At 45.4% G+C, this 17,284-nt stretch overlaps 2 protein-coding genes and 1 long non-coding RNA gene across 13 annotated transcripts in view; 2 read left to right on the top strand and 1 right to left on the bottom strand.

The window, feature by feature from the left end:
* Window positions 1-1,591, top strand: part of UTP6 (UTP6 small subunit processome component) — a 40,446-nt gene extending 38,855 nt beyond the window's left edge. For all 7 annotated transcript variants that reach the window (XM_039501419.1, XM_039501418.1, XM_039501421.1 and 4 more), the window contains 4 exons: window positions 77-186; window positions 272-338; window positions 631-703; window positions 1,302-1,591. In XM_039501419.1, coding sequence (XP_039357353.1) covers window positions 77-186; window positions 272-338; window positions 631-703; window positions 1,302-1,459 — 408 coding nt within the window. In that variant the 3' untranslated portion in view covers window positions 1,460-1,591. The remainder of the gene's footprint in view (window positions 1-76; window positions 187-271; window positions 339-630; window positions 704-1,301) is intronic.
* Window positions 1,592-4,179: 2,588 nt separating this feature from the next.
* Window positions 4,180-8,785, bottom strand: LOC120383826. Its single transcript, XR_005588544.1, has 3 exons — window positions 8,648-8,785; window positions 7,438-7,520; window positions 4,180-5,124 (listed from the first exon to the last, which is right to left on the bottom strand). It is a non-coding gene; the product is annotated as an uncharacterized LOC120383826 (long non-coding RNA).
* Window positions 7,597-17,284, top strand: part of COPRS (coordinator of PRMT5 and differentiation stimulator) — a 73,812-nt gene continuing 64,124 nt past the window's right edge. The window contains exons 1-6 of one of the 5 annotated variants that reach the window (XR_005588543.1): window positions 7,597-7,655; window positions 8,714-8,930; window positions 12,027-12,114; window positions 12,845-13,114; window positions 14,175-14,556; window positions 15,792-15,970. Coding sequence is in view for 2 of the 5 variants with exons in the window: in XM_039502087.1 (XP_039358021.1) it covers window positions 8,829-8,930; window positions 12,027-12,114; window positions 12,845-13,114; window positions 14,175-14,344 (630 nt within the window). In the remaining 3 variants the exon portion in view is untranslated. Of the gene's footprint in view, window positions 7,656-8,713; window positions 8,931-10,318; window positions 10,422-12,026; window positions 12,115-12,844; window positions 13,115-14,174; window positions 14,895-15,791; window positions 15,971-17,284 lie in introns of those variants that run through there. The other 4 variants (XR_005588542.1, XR_005588541.1, XM_039502087.1 and 1 more) reach the window with 4 other exon arrangements.

Raw genomic sequence — 17,284 nt, 5'->3', positions numbered from 1 at the left:
GACAAGGAATTATTTGGTATAGTTCTCTGTAGTTACCTTGTAACTGTAGCAAAGATCCTGTGTGTTTAACTTGCAGAGATCCTTATTGGTCATTGACCCAGCTGACTCAGTAACCATGAAAGAGAAGTACCTTGATTGGGCCTACAGAGATGGCGGTTATAAGAAAGCAAAGAAAGTCTTTACCAGGTGAAAAATAAAAATCTGAAATCTGGTCTTTCTAACATGTTTGGAAGAGATCTGAAGTCTGAAATTCTTAATGCTTTCATTTTAGCCTGCATGAAAGTCGTCCATTTTCACTCGAGTTCTTCAGGAAAATGATCAAAATAGAGAAGGAGCAAGTAAGTGTTACATGTCAGGTTGGTATTGTATTTTGTAGGACATGTGTTACAGATTTGGAGTTGAATAGGAAGGGGTAATTGTCTGAGTACAAAGTAATTAGGTTGCAGTCATCTCCATATTTGTCTTCTAAAGTGGATCCACACCATTTAATATAAAACCATGTATCATGCGGTAGCTAGTCTTCAAACTTCTGAGCTGTGTGTGTAACAGTGTAATTAAAGTATCTAATAATGCAGCAGCTTGGTTTGTTCCTGTATACGATCAGTGGTCTTTAAACTCTTCCTTTCTTAGGAATCCTGCAAGATGCTTAATCTGAGAGAATACTATGAACGGGCCCTGAGAGAGTTTGGTTCTACAGATTCTGGTATGGAGGCTTTTTTGTTCAGTGTCTGTGTTTCCATCAAGCTAAGAAAAGTAGGGTGATCTTCCTGCCCATATGTCTGCTAACCCGCATAGTGCAGCTTGCTGATGCTGTGCCCTTAATAGGGATGGCACTCTAGTGATCTTGTCTCATAGAGCTTTTAGTCTGATTCCAACAAATACTCCTGTGGATAGTCCCACTGGAAATCAGCAGGATTACTTGTGAGAGTCAGGGCTTGTGGGGTTTGTTGACATTGGCTGGCCTAGGGTGAAGCAGCCATCTGTAACTCACTAGTTTTTGTAAAAAGTACAAATCAGGCGTGTGTAATCGTATTCCTTTGCACAACATCCCTTTGAGGGATGGTGTGCGTATAGCTTAAGCATGTCTCTGTCGCAGCTGGGAAGAAAACCCAGCTCTCTGGACCCATGTCTGGGCTATAACTCCTAGGCAAAGCTTCCTCTGTAAAAGGAATCAAACAGTTGGACTTCACTATATTCACATATGTAACATTTTAATGTGGAGAGCCTCTATGTTAGGCCTGGGCATGTGTGTGTTATCACAGCCAGATCAGAACATAACTAGATTTTTTTTTCGTTAAAAGATATCTGGCTAGATTACATCAAAGAGGAGCTAAGCCATCCCCAAGGCAAACCAGTAAACTGCGGGAACATTCACTGGAGAGCTATGAAGATGTTAGAGGGAGAGCTAGTGGAAAAATTTGTTTCCAAATACACTTTGCTGCAAACTGGACATTTGTGAAAAATGCAGATTACGTTGAACTTGCAAACATTTCTGACAGACAATATTGAAGCGCAGAATTTCCGGAGTTAGTTGGTTGTCCACATTTTTGTACAAGATTCTGAAAATAAATATGTTCAGGAACACATCCTACTACGTACGCTATGTTTAAGTATGTTGGAATTCATCTGTGGTCCTACCACACAGCTGCTACTAGTGTTCCGAGTCTCAGTGTGGTGTGGGTACAAATCCACAGTTGAAGAAGAGGAAAAGCTCGTCACAAAGCAAGTGAAGGCATCTATCGTATTCGTAACTGAGAACTTCTGAGAGCAAATACTCCCAACAGTTTACGCTATCTGGTGCAGTAAATAGCCACTATACATCAGATTTCATACATTTAAAAGTTTATATTAAAACTAAAATTGATGCAAAGAAATTTAATTTCAGTAGAAATTGAAGCTTGGGTATCAGGCCCATATAGAGCAATGCAAAATGGAACAGAAAGCGACAGTAATTTTGAAAGCAAAGGGAACAACTTTCAAAGTGAGGTTTGGTGATAGAGGTAATTTGAGTATTTGCATGTAGTGAACCTTGCCTTTTTCCAACATAACAGGCAGTCATTTAATTTACTAAATTGTAACTTATTGCAATACAGTTTTTCATGATTTTATATTTAAATAACTCTCTCAATATGGCCAATTTAAACTCTTTCCATAAACTTAAAAAAAGAAAAAAAAATCCATTGTCCTGTGTAAACTTTTAGAAGCTATTTTTCCGCTCTTCTTATTTTGCTCTTTACTGCTGACAAAACCATCTTACTTCTGTGTTTTCTGATGAAGATGAAATGTAATATAAAATGCAGGACAAAGGTCTGTTTACTTCCTTGTCCAAACGAGCATCAATGCTCTAGCTGTAGGGGTAATGTTTGCTTGTTAATATTGGACATGCAAATTTACATATTTTGGGGATCTCCAAAATGTGGGGGCTTTTTTTTTCTAGTTTCTTGGCAGCAAAATCCCCCGTAGTTTTCTTCTTTTAATTTTTTGTTGGGTTTTGTGGATGTTGCTTGTTTTTTGTTTAAATCGGTTGCTACTCTTCCCCCCCCCCCCCGCCCTTGCACTAAATACAATTGTAAATGGCCAGTTCTGAGAATCAAAAATGTCAAATGGAGAGCTGAGCTGGGATCTGGGTTCTTACGATCCCCCCTTCAGTGTGGCAGCTGAGCATTCTCATCTATATTTGTACCCACTTGCTCACAAAAACAGCACTAAAATAACACCCGTCTCATAGTATCTGCGGAGAATGGTGACTCTTGCTTACAAAACCATGTTTCCTCACCAAGCTGAGTAATGAACAATACAGTACCGAATCAACATGGAAAAACATACATTAAAAAAGGTGGATGCAGAATGGCATTTTTGGGTGCATGAGATTATCTAAGGTCTTTGAACTGGTGAAGATGCAGAGTATCTTCAGACTCTTCCCCTCCCTCCCCCCATTGAATGTAAGTGAAGTATGACATGGGACAGAGAAGGCACATGCTATAGATGGACAGCAAATGATGGCACGCACACACAATGTTTATCCTGAGCACTGTAGAACACCATGAATATACAATATACTTGGCATAACGTCCATTATTAAGTCATTTCTAAATGGTCACATGAAAAATCAAATGGTTTAGGCTTATGTTTTGCACGCTTCTGGGGCGTGTGACCAAAATCCTCCGCCCTCTGATGTATTTTACTTTCCGCCCCCTGCTCAGAAGCAGCAAGACATTGTCAGATTTGAACAAAGTGCCTTGTGGTGTTACTGTGGCTGCCCTTCTAAGTGAGTGAGGTGAGAAGCTGTGCCCCAAATCTGTCAGTGCATTTGTTGGCTTCTGCCTTTAGGCATGATCCTGTGCCCATTAGCGTCTCTGGGAATCTTCCCAATGATCTCTCTGGGTACTGGATCCAGGCCCCCTGACTGAGGGTTTAACATGGCATGCATCCTAATTTGGAGGGCAGGGACGTGATATGGCTGCAGAACTAGTAATATTTTGCAAGAGTGGAAACTGCTTCCAGTTACAAAGTTATGAGGCCAAACACTTGTACCCCATTGTGCTATGAGCCCTGGATCCTTTGTTTCCGTAGAGGACAAGGCACAGAATGAAGAGGGCAGGGGCGGTTTTCTGGTGATATTGAATCCTTACAGTGGATGAAGGTTGCTTCTGTTTCATGCTGCCTGTTGCCCTCGTTTGCCCCACCCCAAGTATATATCAAGTTTAATTTTAAAATGGAACATAAAACGTCACATTATAGAACAAATATTTTCTGGAAATTTACTAATTGTAGTGCACAAGAACTATAAAATAATGTTTTCTAATGGTAGAGGGAGCATCCTGGACACTGATGAGCAATAAAGAATTGCTTGAAAAGAGTTTGCTAAGCATTACAGACTGCTCTGACTTTGCATTTGACTTGCTACCTATGATTGATTCACCCCCCCTGAAAATGATAAACTGCTTGTAGAGCAGGGGTGGGCAAACTTTTTGGCCCGAGGGCCACATCTGGGAACAGAAATTGTATGGTGGGCCATGAATGCTCAGAAAATTGGGGTTGGGGTGTGGGAGGGGGTGAGGGCTCCAGGGTGGGGCCAGAAATGAGTTCAGGGTGCGGGAGGGGGCACCAGGCTGGGGGGAGTAGGGTATGGGGGAGTGAGGTCTCTGGGGTGGAGCTGGGGATGAGTTCGGGGTGTAGGAGGCGGCTCTGGGCTGGGACCAAGGGGTTTGGAGGGTGGGATGGGGAGCAGGGCTGGGGCAGGGGGTTCGGGCTCGGAGAGGCTCAGGGTGGCGCTTACCTCCAGCGGCTCCCGGAAGCAGCGGCCATGTCCCCACTCCAGCTCCTCCATGGAGCTGTGGCCAGGCGGCTCTGTGTGCTGCCCCGTCTGCAGTTGCTGCCCCTGGAGCTTCAGGGGTGGCGCTTGAGGTGGAGGCAGTGTGCACAGCGGTACTCCTGGGCTGTCCCTACACATAGGAGCCAGAGTGGAGCCATGCCACTGCCTTCGGAAACAGCAGGGAGTGGCCCTCGACCCTGCTCCCTGGCTGGAGCGCCGGTGCAGGGCAAGCCCCAGACTCTGCTCCCCTTGAGGGCTGACTTAAAATGGTTTAAGCCCACATGCCGTAGTTTGCCCACCCCTGTTGTAGAGAGATTCTTCAGAATCTAGTAGACTAACAATTTTTTTCATTTTAGGAACAGATCTACTGAAAGCCACTTTAACCATTCCTTACTTTTTAATTTAAATTATTTTGATTGTTAATTCCTGGTGCTATTTTTTCCAGCTGTGCTCTTAAAGCATAATTTTCACGATGCAGTCCAACTTCTGATTCTCTCAAGACTGAATTTTGATGTCTCAACCTTTGATTTTCTTGGGTAACATTAGCTAATTGCTGTGTTAACAGTAAGTTTTCTTCCATTAAGTTGCCTCTTTCGACTGCAAGCCTTGAAATGTCTTCCTGGTTCCTAGAAAGCGACATTAGAAGTGCTCCTAAAACGACCAGAAGGATTGCAACTAAAAGTACCAGAAGGACTAGGATGCAGATGAGCATTCTGTTTTTTTCTTCCAGTTCTTGGTCTCTTGAGGCACCACAAAATAAGGCAGCAGGATTAGCTTTCTCCAACCAGTAATTCATTCTTGTCAGCTGCCTGTAAGATAGGATTCAGTGTTTATGGCACTCTGCTACACTAAAGTGTTTCTAATTTTACAGGAAACCCTACAATTAAAGAATCTGCAAACCATCACTCACATAAAATCAGTTACAAACAAATGTTTCAATAGAGTAGCCTGTTTGGAGCACAGATGCATCCAAATCTTGTCATGTCTTCCTCTGTAACATGACCGAGAGATGTGCTTTTCTCTCTGGGCCAGCCCCCCACTCCTCCTGCTTTGTTTTGTGAGTGTGCTGTTTGTGTTTTTTGTTTTACAGCTGCTGCCTCTGTGGCACCCCTCACACGCACATAGCACCCCTGCCTCCAGTTCATTTAAAATCCACCTGCCTACCCATTTATACCATATCACCCTTCTCTGAATCCCTCTACCTGCTTCCTCTTTTCCATATATTAAGTTTGTTTTATTCTTCATTAAACATTTAAAAAGCCATCTGCCACTTTTGAAAATGGGATGAAGGCATCAGAGTTGGGGAGGGAGTGTTGCCCAATAAATAGAGAACTGGACTGGAATCAGACTTGAGTTTTATTTCCTCCTCTGCCGCTGGCCTGCTGAGTGACCTGGGGAAAGACACTTTACCTCTCGGTACCTCCATTTCCCCATCTGTAAAATGGGGATGGGATAATACTGACCCGTGTAAAGCACACTCAGATCTACTGCTGAAAAGTACTGTATAAGAGCTTGGTGTTAGTCACGTATGTGCTTTGAAAATTTTACCCTCCTTCCTTTTTTTTTAAAGCCCATTAGCTGCAACAATGACAGTCCTGACCTCCAGCCTTTCTGCTTCTTAGTGCTTGCTGCCTTACCACCCTTTTCTGCCTGGCATGCCCTCCCTGATCTAGTCTGTAAAGCCACTTCCCTCTCCTTTGAATCCTTCTTCAAGGTGCCCTCCAACTAGTCATGGCTAGAGAGAAAGACAGTGGGGATTGCTGAAGTTGTGCATACTGCTGGCACTTTTAAAAACAAGGTTGGATGTTTTTTCTAAAAGTTGCGCTCTAGGATTTTTTCCCATGTGCTCTCTGTTTGTTAGATCTGGCCTTAAACTGGAGCCATTATGCAGTACCGTAATACAAATAGAATAGAACCAATAGTGCAAACCAACTTTTATAATAGGTCACTTCTGCTAACCTCTGGTGCAGCTTCTGCCATTCCTGGAGAAAAGGTCCAGAGTATTCTAGCATAGACAAGGCCTGTGACTGTGCATCCTTTGGGGCAGGAACGGTGGCTTGTACAAGGATGAAAAGCATTGGTGCTTGGCTGCTAATAACATCTATTTCTGTCTGAAAGGGCCTTGCCTTAGACATGAAATAGCAAGACTTTAGTTGCCATGTGATTTTTAAACCAAATTTGATTTGACACAGTTTAAGGTTTGTTTGTTTCTTACAGTAATTTCAATCTTGGCTGCTGCACAGTGCACAAAACAATATCTAAGACCTACTGGTCCAGAATTTTTTCCTTTTTATTTTTTGTATTTAAAGATGATTGTGGTCAGGCAAGGCTAAGGCTGAACAGCGAGAAGACAACTCCAGTGCAAATAAAATCACTTTTCCCTGTCCCATGGCTTATTTTAGCATTAATGAATGACCTTGTTTTCAGAAAGCAGTAATTGGTCTCCAGAGTGTAAACAGCAGAATAAAGAAACCTAAAACTGAAACCACCACTGCCAGGATCCATCTTGGGTTTTCCAACACAGCTATTTCCCTGTTGTCTCACATTTCTCTTGTAAAACACACACATTCTTCATTATCTGTTTCTGTCTTTTATATTTACTGGGCCAAATTTACCAATGATAACAGAGATGTAGGTATTTGTGTGAGTTCCATCAGCTTGGTATTCAATCGGTGTGTAGCATGGGCAGGGCTGCTGGAAATGTTTATTTTACATATTGGCAAAAGTTTTTTCCCTTGGTGTGTAAATTACTTATTTTGCACACCGCAGGGATATAGCAGGAAAAGCAACCAATGAGGGTGTAAAATAACACTCCTCTTTGCCTGTCTTTCTGCTCCTAGCTTGCACTCCTTACCATGTTCCACACATTTTGGATACATTCTGCACGCCAAGGTGGTGGAAGTTACACTGCTTTACCAGTTGCATGCATTTTTAACCAATTTACACCCATGTGTTGTCCTAGCTGAATTATCCCTAAAGACTTCCAGTTGCATCCCTTGGTCAGTGTTTAGTCTTGACCAGAGTATGGTGCAGATCTACTGTTAGTGTATGGTCAGTAACCATTTAGGGAAGGTTTATAGGCAGCAGAAAGTAAATACAGCTTCATCTCACCAGGAACTTACCACTCAGGCTCAATTTCCACTTCACAGAGTGGGAGTGGGAGGAATTTTTCTGAGCTGGATGTCACTCTCACCTTGGATGTTTCCTGTGAAAGCAACAGGTGCAACTGCAAATTAAATGTATTAAGTTAGAGGGGTTTTTATGTTCAGGTGCTGTGCTGCTTCATGGACAAGTGTGGCTTCCCCAGGCAAATAAACCAGGTGCTCACAGGATCCGGTAGGTAAGAAAAAGGAGCAGATCTCTCCCTTTCCTTCAGAGGAGTGGCTCAAACAGAAGTTTACTCTTGGCCACTAATTAAAGGGACAGTACAGATATCTCTTAAGAGTTACTAGCAGTTACATACAGTACTGGCTGAAAGGCTAGTGGGGTAGAATGTGAAACAGGGCTCTAGAGAGCAGCATAGGTGCTGGAACTGGGGGTGCTGCTGCACCCCCTGGCTTGAAGTGGTTTCCATTATATACAGAGTTTACAATTGGGTTCAGTGGCTCTTAGTACCCCCACTATAAAAATTGTTCCAGAACCCCTGGAGAGCAGTGAGATGCTGCCCCTTTATAAGGGAAGAAGGGAAAAGAGCAGGGCCACATCACTCTCCCCAGAAGAGCTAGTGCCCCGAAGAAGGACCCCAGCACAATGGCAATCAGCATGAGAAGCTCTCCTATGCCCCAATAATGACAGCGCATTGACAGAGCCCCTCAGTATACACAGACTAGCCCACAGATGGTTCTCTTGCATGGGGAGGCAGTGTGGGCTAATAGACAGACCACAGAAGACCTGGGGTTGATTTCCAGCTCTGCTGCTGGATGACCTTGGACAAATCACTTCCCTTCTTTGTGTCTCTGTAAAATGGGGATAAAGGCTCTAAACTCCATAAAGTGCTTTGAGCTGCAAAGTAAAGAGCTAGGTGTCAGCATTATCAGGCTAAAGAACAGGGGCAGTAGTTACCCAAGCCCTACCCTTGTACTACAGTAACCGGAGCAGACTGAGTGAGCTCTTGGGAAAACTCTCCTTCCTATGTCACATCTGCCCCATGCACACCTTTCCCCTGGCCATGCCAACTGGCCATGCAGCTAGCAGCCACAGCTCAGGAAGCCATGACTATGATGCAGTGAAGTGGGTCCTACAGTGCTGGAAAGGAAAACTCCCTAGATAAACTTGGAACTCTCCTGTTGATTAAAAATAAAATCTTTCATTTCCTTATGGGAAAACCATTACCTCTGTCTCCTCATCCCGTGGTTGCTGTTGTCAGTATAAGCAAACTAACATTTTCTGTTCCCGAAGATTCAGCTTTTGAAGTCTTGTGTTCTTGGCATCAGAGTGGCCCTGAGACCAGCCTGCCACATTATAATCCAGGGCTCCCGTCTTTCGCCATTGAAACACTATTTCCAGGTGGAACATGATTAGTATGGAGACAATCCACTATTTGCTCAAGGGTGACCTGGTGCTGAGGACTGCAGGAGGCAGAAAGGACAGAGAGGTCACGCCTGCCTTGCAGAAGGTAGGAATGAAAAACCAACTTCTTTTATGACAGCGATGGGGGGGGGGGTGTCGTAAGAAACAGGGGTAGCTGCTATGGTGGGAAGGAAAAACAAAGGCCTGCACGTGAGGTTACCTACAGACTTACTGCCAACCACCAGGGGCTGTCAACATCCCCATGCAATGGGGCGGGGCGGGGCTTCCACACCCCCGCGGTTGGGGGGGGGGGGCTGTAGTGCCCCCCCCCTCCGCGGGAGTAGCGGCTCACCGGGCCGCTCCCCCCTCCCCCCACGTGCTTCCCTCCACTCCCGCCGCCGCTGGTTGGCTCCCGGCGTTGCCGTCTGGCCGCCCGCGTGGCGAGTCCCGTGCGGCGGGGGGCGCAGCAGGGACCCGGCCGACCCAGGGCGGGGATGGAGGGGCCGGGGGCGCGGCAGCGGGAAGTGGAGCGGTTGGAGCCGCTCCTTGGCTCGGAGGTGAGAAGCAGCGCGGGGGCTTTGTGGGGTGTGTGCGGGGGGGTGGGCAGGGTCTGGGGGCTGTGAGGGGTGTGTGCAGGGGAGGAGCACGGGGAAGGGGCTGTGAGGGGTGCATGCAGGGGAGAGGAGGGGGCTGTGAGGGGTGTGTGCAGGGGAGAGGAGGGCCTGTGAAGGGGGTGTGCAGGGGAGAGGACGGTCTCTGGAGGAGGGCCTGTGAAGGGGGTGTGCAGGGGAGGAGCACGGGAAGGGGCTGTGAGGGGTGCATGCAGGGGAGGGTCTGGGGAGGGGCTGTGAGGGGTGTGTGCAGGGGAGGGTCTGGGGAGGGGGCTGTGAGGGGTGTGTGCAGGGGAGGGTCTGGGGGACAGTGGGGGTGTGTGCAAGGGGAGGCAGGGTCTGTGGGGCTGTGAGGGGTGTGCAGGGGAGGGCAGGGTCTGGGGGCTGTGAGGGGTGTGTGCAGGGGAGAGGAGGGTCTGTGGAGGGAGCTGTGAGGGTGTGTGCAGGGGAGGAGCACGGGGAGAGGGCTGTGAGGGGTGCATGCAGGGGGGAGAGGAGGGTCTGTGGAGGGGGCTGTGAGGGGTGTGTGCAGGGGGGAGAGGAGGGCCTGTGACGGGGGTGTGCAGGGGGAGGAGCATGGGGAAGGGCCTGTGAGGGGTGCATGCAGGGGGGAGAGGAGGATCTGTGGAGGGGGTCTGTGCAGGGGGAGAGGAGCGTGGGGAGGGAGTTGTGAGGGGTGAATGCAGGGGGGAGAGGAGGATCTGTGGAGGGGGTCTGTGCAGGGGGAGAGGAGCGTGGGGACGGAGCTGTGAGGGGTGTGTGCAGGGGGGAGGGTCGGCTCTGTGGAAGGGGTGTGTGCAGGGAGAGGGGAGTGTATGTGGAGGGGGCTGTGAGAGGTGTGCGGAGTGGGTGTATAGGAAGGCAGTAGATGCCTGGAGGTGACTGTAGGAGATTTATGGAGAGTCTGGTTTGTGTGTGAGATGGGAGTACTGTATTTCAGCGTGTGGGGATTGAGTTGGGGTTATGGACAGAACTGCAGGGAATGGGTGGGTGTTTTCTTTAAATATTGTGGTCTCATTTCCTTTCCTTTTTTTAATTCCTATTTATTTCCCCAGATCCCATGGTAAAGGGAGGGTAAAGTGCATCCCCCTCTCTTCCCCACTGGCCTAGCTGGCTATTCCTTGAGTAAAGGTGGGGGTGGATTCTAGCTGAAACCTAATGTTTTAGATCCTTCAGGCTGATTTTCTTACTGGGATTTATGTTTGGGAGAAATAGAAAGTTATTAAATAAAATTGTGAAAGGGGCTAAATGATGTTTGGGCTGATGCAAAACTCCTGGGAGTTGTTCAGATCTCCATCAATGTGCAGAATATTATTGGGCTTTTTTTTGGTAATTTTAACTCTTTAGGTTCACAAGCATGTCATGAGGTTGGAGCTTGACTATACCTATACTTGTGTGTGTCTGTGTGTAACTGACACTACATTTTCCCTTGGACAGAGTGGAAATAGGGGCTGTTTTCCATGCCTGTTACTGGAAACAAGATTGTTATTTTCTAGCAGAGGGAAGAAATATAGTGCCTTCTAATTTTTCCCACATATAAAATTTCAACCAAGGGCCATTGTCACAATATGGAGGGTGGCTTTTAGCGTTGCAGTAGGTGCTCCCTGATGTAGAATGGGGGATCTATTCCTAGTTAAGAACTTGCATACTGAGTAACCTGTAAGTTACTATTCATAGGCCATTGACTTCAGTGGAGCACCACAAAGGTGCAGGGATTAGCCTGCACAGGGTAACTTGTGGGAGGGAAGCTATATAAACACACAGAATGTAGCCCCCTACAGTTTATCTTCTCTCTTCATCTATCACTAACTTTGGGCCATCCCCACATCCTTCCCGTTTGATTCAAGTCCTGTTGCTCACAACTGGCCTTAAGCCCAGTGTATGTAGTCAGTTGCTCACAGTTTCATGCAGTTCTGGAAACTCACAAACTGGCTTGATCTCTTTCGCTATCCTTCCCTGGACTACTGGACTGGTGAAGAGGTGCTGTTGCTCTGCCATATTCCCCTTGTCGCCGCTTTGGTATTGTTACCAGTGTGGGAGACCGTTCTCCAGCAGAACTTTACTTGTCTCCATTGCACCAGTGAAACCAGAGCGAAATCTTGCTGTCTTATACTTCCCAGCTTTGGGGCCTGTGAAAAAGGGCAGCTCTGCTCTTGGAGAAACATAGTTTCTCTCTTTCTGTCCTTTACCTTTCCCCAAGTCTTCTGGCTGCTAGAATGGGATCAGATAGTCTTTCTTTCCCCCAGCATCTGGGCTCCTGCAGAGGGGTTAGGTTTCCATTCCATTAACTCTCCCTCTTCCCAGTGCCTGCCTTTGCTCATAGGTTTTCCAGAGAGTTGCAGTTCTAAAATTGATTTGTGTCAATTTCACTGCTTCCCGCAGGAGTCTGAACAGCAGTGGTGAAACTGGCCACAGGCAGTTGTTTTCTCGATGCTGGAACTGTCTGCGGGCGTATTTAAAATGAAATCTTAACTTGGGCAGAAGTAGATCGCTTGGGTCCCCTGATTCACTTTGGAACAGGAGTCTCACTGTGTAGGAGTCTAAGGAGCAAAGCTACTGAACCCTTTAAAACCTTATCTCTACTCTTTTAGATAACGGTGGCTGCAGGTGACTGCACATGTCATGAGGAAGAAGAGCTTGTGAAGGGAGGGAAAATTGTGAATTGGAGGCCTAGAAAAGGTATGCAGAGAAAAAGGCATTAAATCAGAACAAGGTGAGAAAGAATAGTTATTAATGCTGTCTGCTAGAAGAGTCCAAACAAAGCTGTGTAGTGATGATGGGTGGGAAACTTCTCTAGAGTGAACTCTGCTAAATTATTGTTGCCCATTTTCTGTGCATCCCTAGATAGAGGAGCACTTGATCAATATTGCAAAACAAATTCCTGTTGCTTTGGAGGCTCCAGCTGGAGTTATTCAACAAACCTCCCCTTGAAGGATGTCAAGAGGAAGTGGTGATGATGAAACAGGACAGTAAGTTCTAGACATCAGCCTAAGGTGCAAAGTTCAGACCATTATAGAGAGAAACCACCAGCTGTGAAGTTCAGTTTGGGGGAGTTTGGAGCTAGTGATGGGATTCAGGCTATCTGTAATGTATTCCAAATATAGGAAATATCTGAAATCCAGAGGAATAATAGTGTGGTATTAAATATACACACATGAAATTGGACTTATTGTAATTAGATAGAATTGATGCCTCTTCTTGTGTTACAGAAATTTATTCCTTCTGCAACCTCAGCGCAGCATAATGGGCTGGGGGTAGATTTCTGTCTGTAGCTGTAATTTGCAGAAGGCTTTGACTAGCTACTTTCAAAAAGTGTCTTCATATTGAACTATTGCATGGTATTAAAGCATTTTCACCACCCCAGTTTATGTCCTAAACATCTCTGTTGGCAATTTCTGTTGTATTACAGGCCGTTTGGCAAGGAACGTTTCTGATGATGAGTCTCACCAGAGTAGATTTTCTGGTTGCCCTTGCTATGAAAGTGACACTACTCATTCAGATTCCTCGGGGCCTCCTATTAAATGTATTGGTGACTTTGATGACTTCCAGAGTGACCTTGAGAACTGGGAGTTGGATGATGAAGCCTGTGTTGTATCTTTCCCTGAGCTGAAAATTGATTCTCAGTACGAGGAAGAGGACTGGGATAAAGAATTGGAGGATGCTGAATGTAATCCTTATGGTAGGTGCAGATTTGCTTTATGTTTTCATCAAGCCTACGACTCTAAGTGGATGGAGAGAGTGCTTTGCTTGGGAGCCCACTTAAATAGTTCCACATTCTCCTTTTTTTGAGCATTTGGTAGTGACACCCTTTGACTGCTTTCTGTCTACCTTGTGTGTTTGTGATGCACAGTTGTACCTAAGTCTTAAATACAGCCTTGGATCTTTCTTGGCCAATGGGGTTCTTATGGGATGCTACTGCCAGGGAAAAATGTGCACATTTATGTCTGGGGTTTGGCCTTTATAAGTCTTGTATATTGCTCTCGAGCAAGAGAGATGGGCTCATCCTGACCTCCAGTGATGGGGAGTACAGTAGCTGAGGGCCCCTGCCTAAAGGACCCTTCTCCTTCCCTCCTGAGAGATTCACCCTGGGCTTTTCAGTCATGTCCCTGTAGAGCATAACGGTTGTATAAAGAGACAAAGTCTCTGACCTGAACGTGTTCATTTACAAGTCGATCCTGCAAACACACATGAGCAACTTTACTCTGACAAGCAGTCCCACTGACTTCAACTTGTTTGTGTTTTCAGGCTGTGTCCCTGAAAGCTCCACAGTTAGGGGTTTTTCATTTGTGTTTCTGAGCACCCTGAACTTCCATTGTGGTCATTGGGCGATCAGAGCATTTAGTGCCTTGCCAGACTGGACGCTTCAGTTGAGCAAACTGATGGTGTGTTTAATGAATAACCCATCGAGCGTTTGTAGCTTAGCAGTAGGACTGGCTCATTCTGTTTCCTTGTCATTCGCTTTCTCTCTTGGACTCTGAGCCGGGAGGTATGGGTTCTGTTCCTAGCTCTGTCACAGGCTCTCTTTGAGATCTTTAGGCAGGTAATTTACTGAAGCTTCTCTATCTGCACCACCAGTTGTACAGAGGTTTTGTAGGTTTCATGCACTAATGCTGGTCAGCCAAACTGACATTCCAGCACTGATGCAAATAACTTGCTACGACAAACCCTGTGTAGTGATAGCCAATGCGAAATGCTCTAATGCAGTCTAACACTCTCCTATTTTTTAAAATCCTTTTTAGACGCGGAAGATATCGACTATGGTAGTCTTCAGGAAAATTGTCTACTGGCATCATGTACATGGCAAGAAGAATCATTGTATAATCCCAGGTGTCACCATGCAGCTCCACTCTCTCTGAGTTCGCCAAATAGAATGCCTGAGGTTGGCCAGTTTGATGATGCAGATGACTGAGGTTTGCCCCTGTTCAGGGCCATGCTTGGCAAATTGGACTTTGCTCCATTGCAGGGATGCAGTGCAATGTGGGGTGCCTTCACCTAGCCTATTGAGTTCCAAACAGGGCTTTTCTGAAAACTTTCTTTGAGAATATTATTGAGCTGCAAATACACTGATCATGATTGACTGGAAGGAAGCAGAGAGGATCTCAGACTGAACACTAACCTTAGGTATCTGTGCAGTTTTGTAGCATGTTTTATTTTTATGTTAAAAGGAAAAAAAGCTGTCTGGGAAGTATGATTTTTAAACTTTGGCTCAATAGCTGGGATTAGCCAGTTCTAATATGGAACTCATCTGTGTAATTTTAATTTTTCTTCTCTTTTATTTGGCATTAATCATTTTGTTGAGCTGGGGTTAACTGTTCCTGTCCTTGTTACATGTTCTACATCATAAGTAGCATGACCAAGTTGTGTTTGAAGTTCAGGTCCTCTGATGGGGTGAGGGGAATGTACTGTTTGACAGTATCTGTTATGAGAAATACAGAGTGCTTCGTTGCTTACACAGGTTATTTTTTGTCTGTCATTACAAACATGGGGCACTATAGAATCAAATATCAACAAGAGTCCTTGTGCATGATTTACTCATGTTGCTGTGCACTTACGCAAACAGTCTCATACTAGTCAATGGGACTACCCACGTGAACAAGGATTGCATAGTTGGGGCCTTAGTGAAAGTAGCTTTTAATGTCCCAGGGTGACTGGCCCCTTTAAAAGGGAATGGAGTCCAGCACAACTGTGATTGATTACCTGCTGCCCAATTGCAGGGTCTTCCAAGGGAGGATCTCCATGTGCTCTGCAGATCGTGAGTTAAGCTTCACCACGCTGCTGTGGAGCAGGAAGTTGTTGTTTTACAAATGAGGAAACAAAGGTGCAGAATGGTTAAGTGATGTGACCCTAGACAAGTCAGTGTCAGAGCTGGGACTAGAACCAGATCTCTGACCTCCTGGTCTTTGCCTTGGCGTTAATGCAAATGACTACAAGTGAGGAACAAGTAAACAGAACAGATAAACTTCCAGGATCATCGTTACTTGGTTTAATTCAACTATCTTTGATCACCCTTTTTAAATGGGAAGCCTGGGATTTTGAAAAGTGCTCAGTGCTGGCAAAACTGCTTCTGTTGAAGTCTGGTAAAACTCCCGTTGACTTTCAGTGGGAGCAGAGTTAGTCCAGGCAGTGCTGAGGGCTACCCGGAGAAACTCGCAAATACGCAGATCTTTTAACAGATTAAGAAATGTTTCAAAGTTATCCGTAAGGCATCAGCGGCTCTTTAAAAAAAATCAGAAAACCAGCCATTGATTAGGCTGCAATTTTAAAGCTAATATGTTGTAGGAACTCTGCATTGACCCTGAAAGTGCAGTGCCTATATCAACACCCTAAGGATGACTTTTATGTTGTTTTGCCCTTAGGTTGTTTCACCATTCATTGTTCTAGACGGAAACAAAGTAACGAACAGCTGCAGAAAAGCTCATTCAGTTGGGTGGTGAGGGGACTAGGTGGTGTGATAATTGATTTGTCTTTTTACTGGGATCAGTGGTGCTGCTAAGAATCTACTGGGGAATTGTTCTATCTTCTAAACTGGCACAAGGTAAGCAATTCAGAGATAAATCCTAGCACCTACCCCACAGCCTGCATAAATGGGGAACAGAAACCTAGTGACGGGCCTGCAGCAAGCTAACAACTCCTAAGCCATTCCCATCCTGTCCCCTCCATGGAGGGGTCAGTTATTTCTCCCACACTTAGTCCATAACATCTGTGGTGCCATGGTGCAGCCTGTGGGGCTCCCCACATCCTGCTGCTCCTCTGCAGAGCAGGAAAGCGCTGGTTGCACTCCCTAGAGTGTGGGTGATAGAGTGTAAAGCTCTGTTTTGGTGGGGAATGAGTGTTCGGCAATGGTTAGCGGCCACAGCCACCTCTGAGCTAGAATGAGAGTTGTGGGTGCTCAGTGCTTTACAATATCAGGCTTATACAATGTGTTAAACCTGGAGGATAGAGAAACCAAGACCTAAATGTCAAGCTAGAGAAATCATGACTACTCTTAAGTGGCTCACAGTCCATGTTAAAAATGCCACTTTGCATTCTCAGATCGGTGCTGCAAAAATACTGGCATGCTGTAGGGTTAAAATGTCCTCAGACACAACTTTTTTGTTTCCTTTGTGGGCCATTTTTCACTTAAATTCTTGCTGTGGCCGGCAGTACACAGTGCCGCTCTGCAGAGGGCGGCAAAAGGTCCAGTCAGTGAATGTTTTTATTGGCAATAGACTTATGCAGCAAGTTTCAGATCAACAGCTGGATGGATTTCCAACATCCTGATATTTGGAGGTGTTTGGATCTGGGTTCAGTCCAGCTCTACTGTTCAGCCTTCTGCCACTGTGAGCTTGATTTCTAGCATTTTCTTTAGTTTCCTATTTTTAAAATTTGCCCCCAAATTACTCAGGACATTAGCGAGACAGGGTCAGTGAAGTAATGTCTTTGATTGGACCAATTTCTGTTTGTGGGAGAGACAAGCTTTTGAGCCACACAGCTTTTCTTCAAGGCTGGGAAAGATACTCCGATGCAGCTACAATTGCACTGCATACTTACAGGACAGAAATTTCTACCACTTTTTAAAACATGAGACGAGACAAGGGTATTGTATGATTTGTAGCTTATTGTGTTATTACTGCCCTTGTGGGAAAAGTCCCAAAGGTTTAATAAAGATGAAACCAACAGAGTTCTATAGAAATGAAATAGGTTTCTTTAGAAATTATGTCAAAAAACCTATAGTACTGAATCTTGTTGCAGGATTCTGTAGTTTGGTGTTGAAATTCTATAGAAAATTAATCCCTTTTACTTTACAAGCATTAGCCCATGTGCTTCAGAAATGGTAGGACACATCTCAAATCTAATTTGAATTTAAATC

Source organism: Mauremys reevesii, linkage group 15 (genome assembly GCF_016161935.1).
Source record: "Mauremys reevesii isolate NIE-2019 linkage group 15, ASM1616193v1, whole genome shotgun sequence".
NCBI classification, from domain to species: Eukaryota; Metazoa; Chordata; order Testudines; family Geoemydidae; genus Mauremys; species Mauremys reevesii.
Note: the sequence above shows the minus strand (reverse complement) of the source record. Positions and strands in the feature narration are given on the sequence as shown.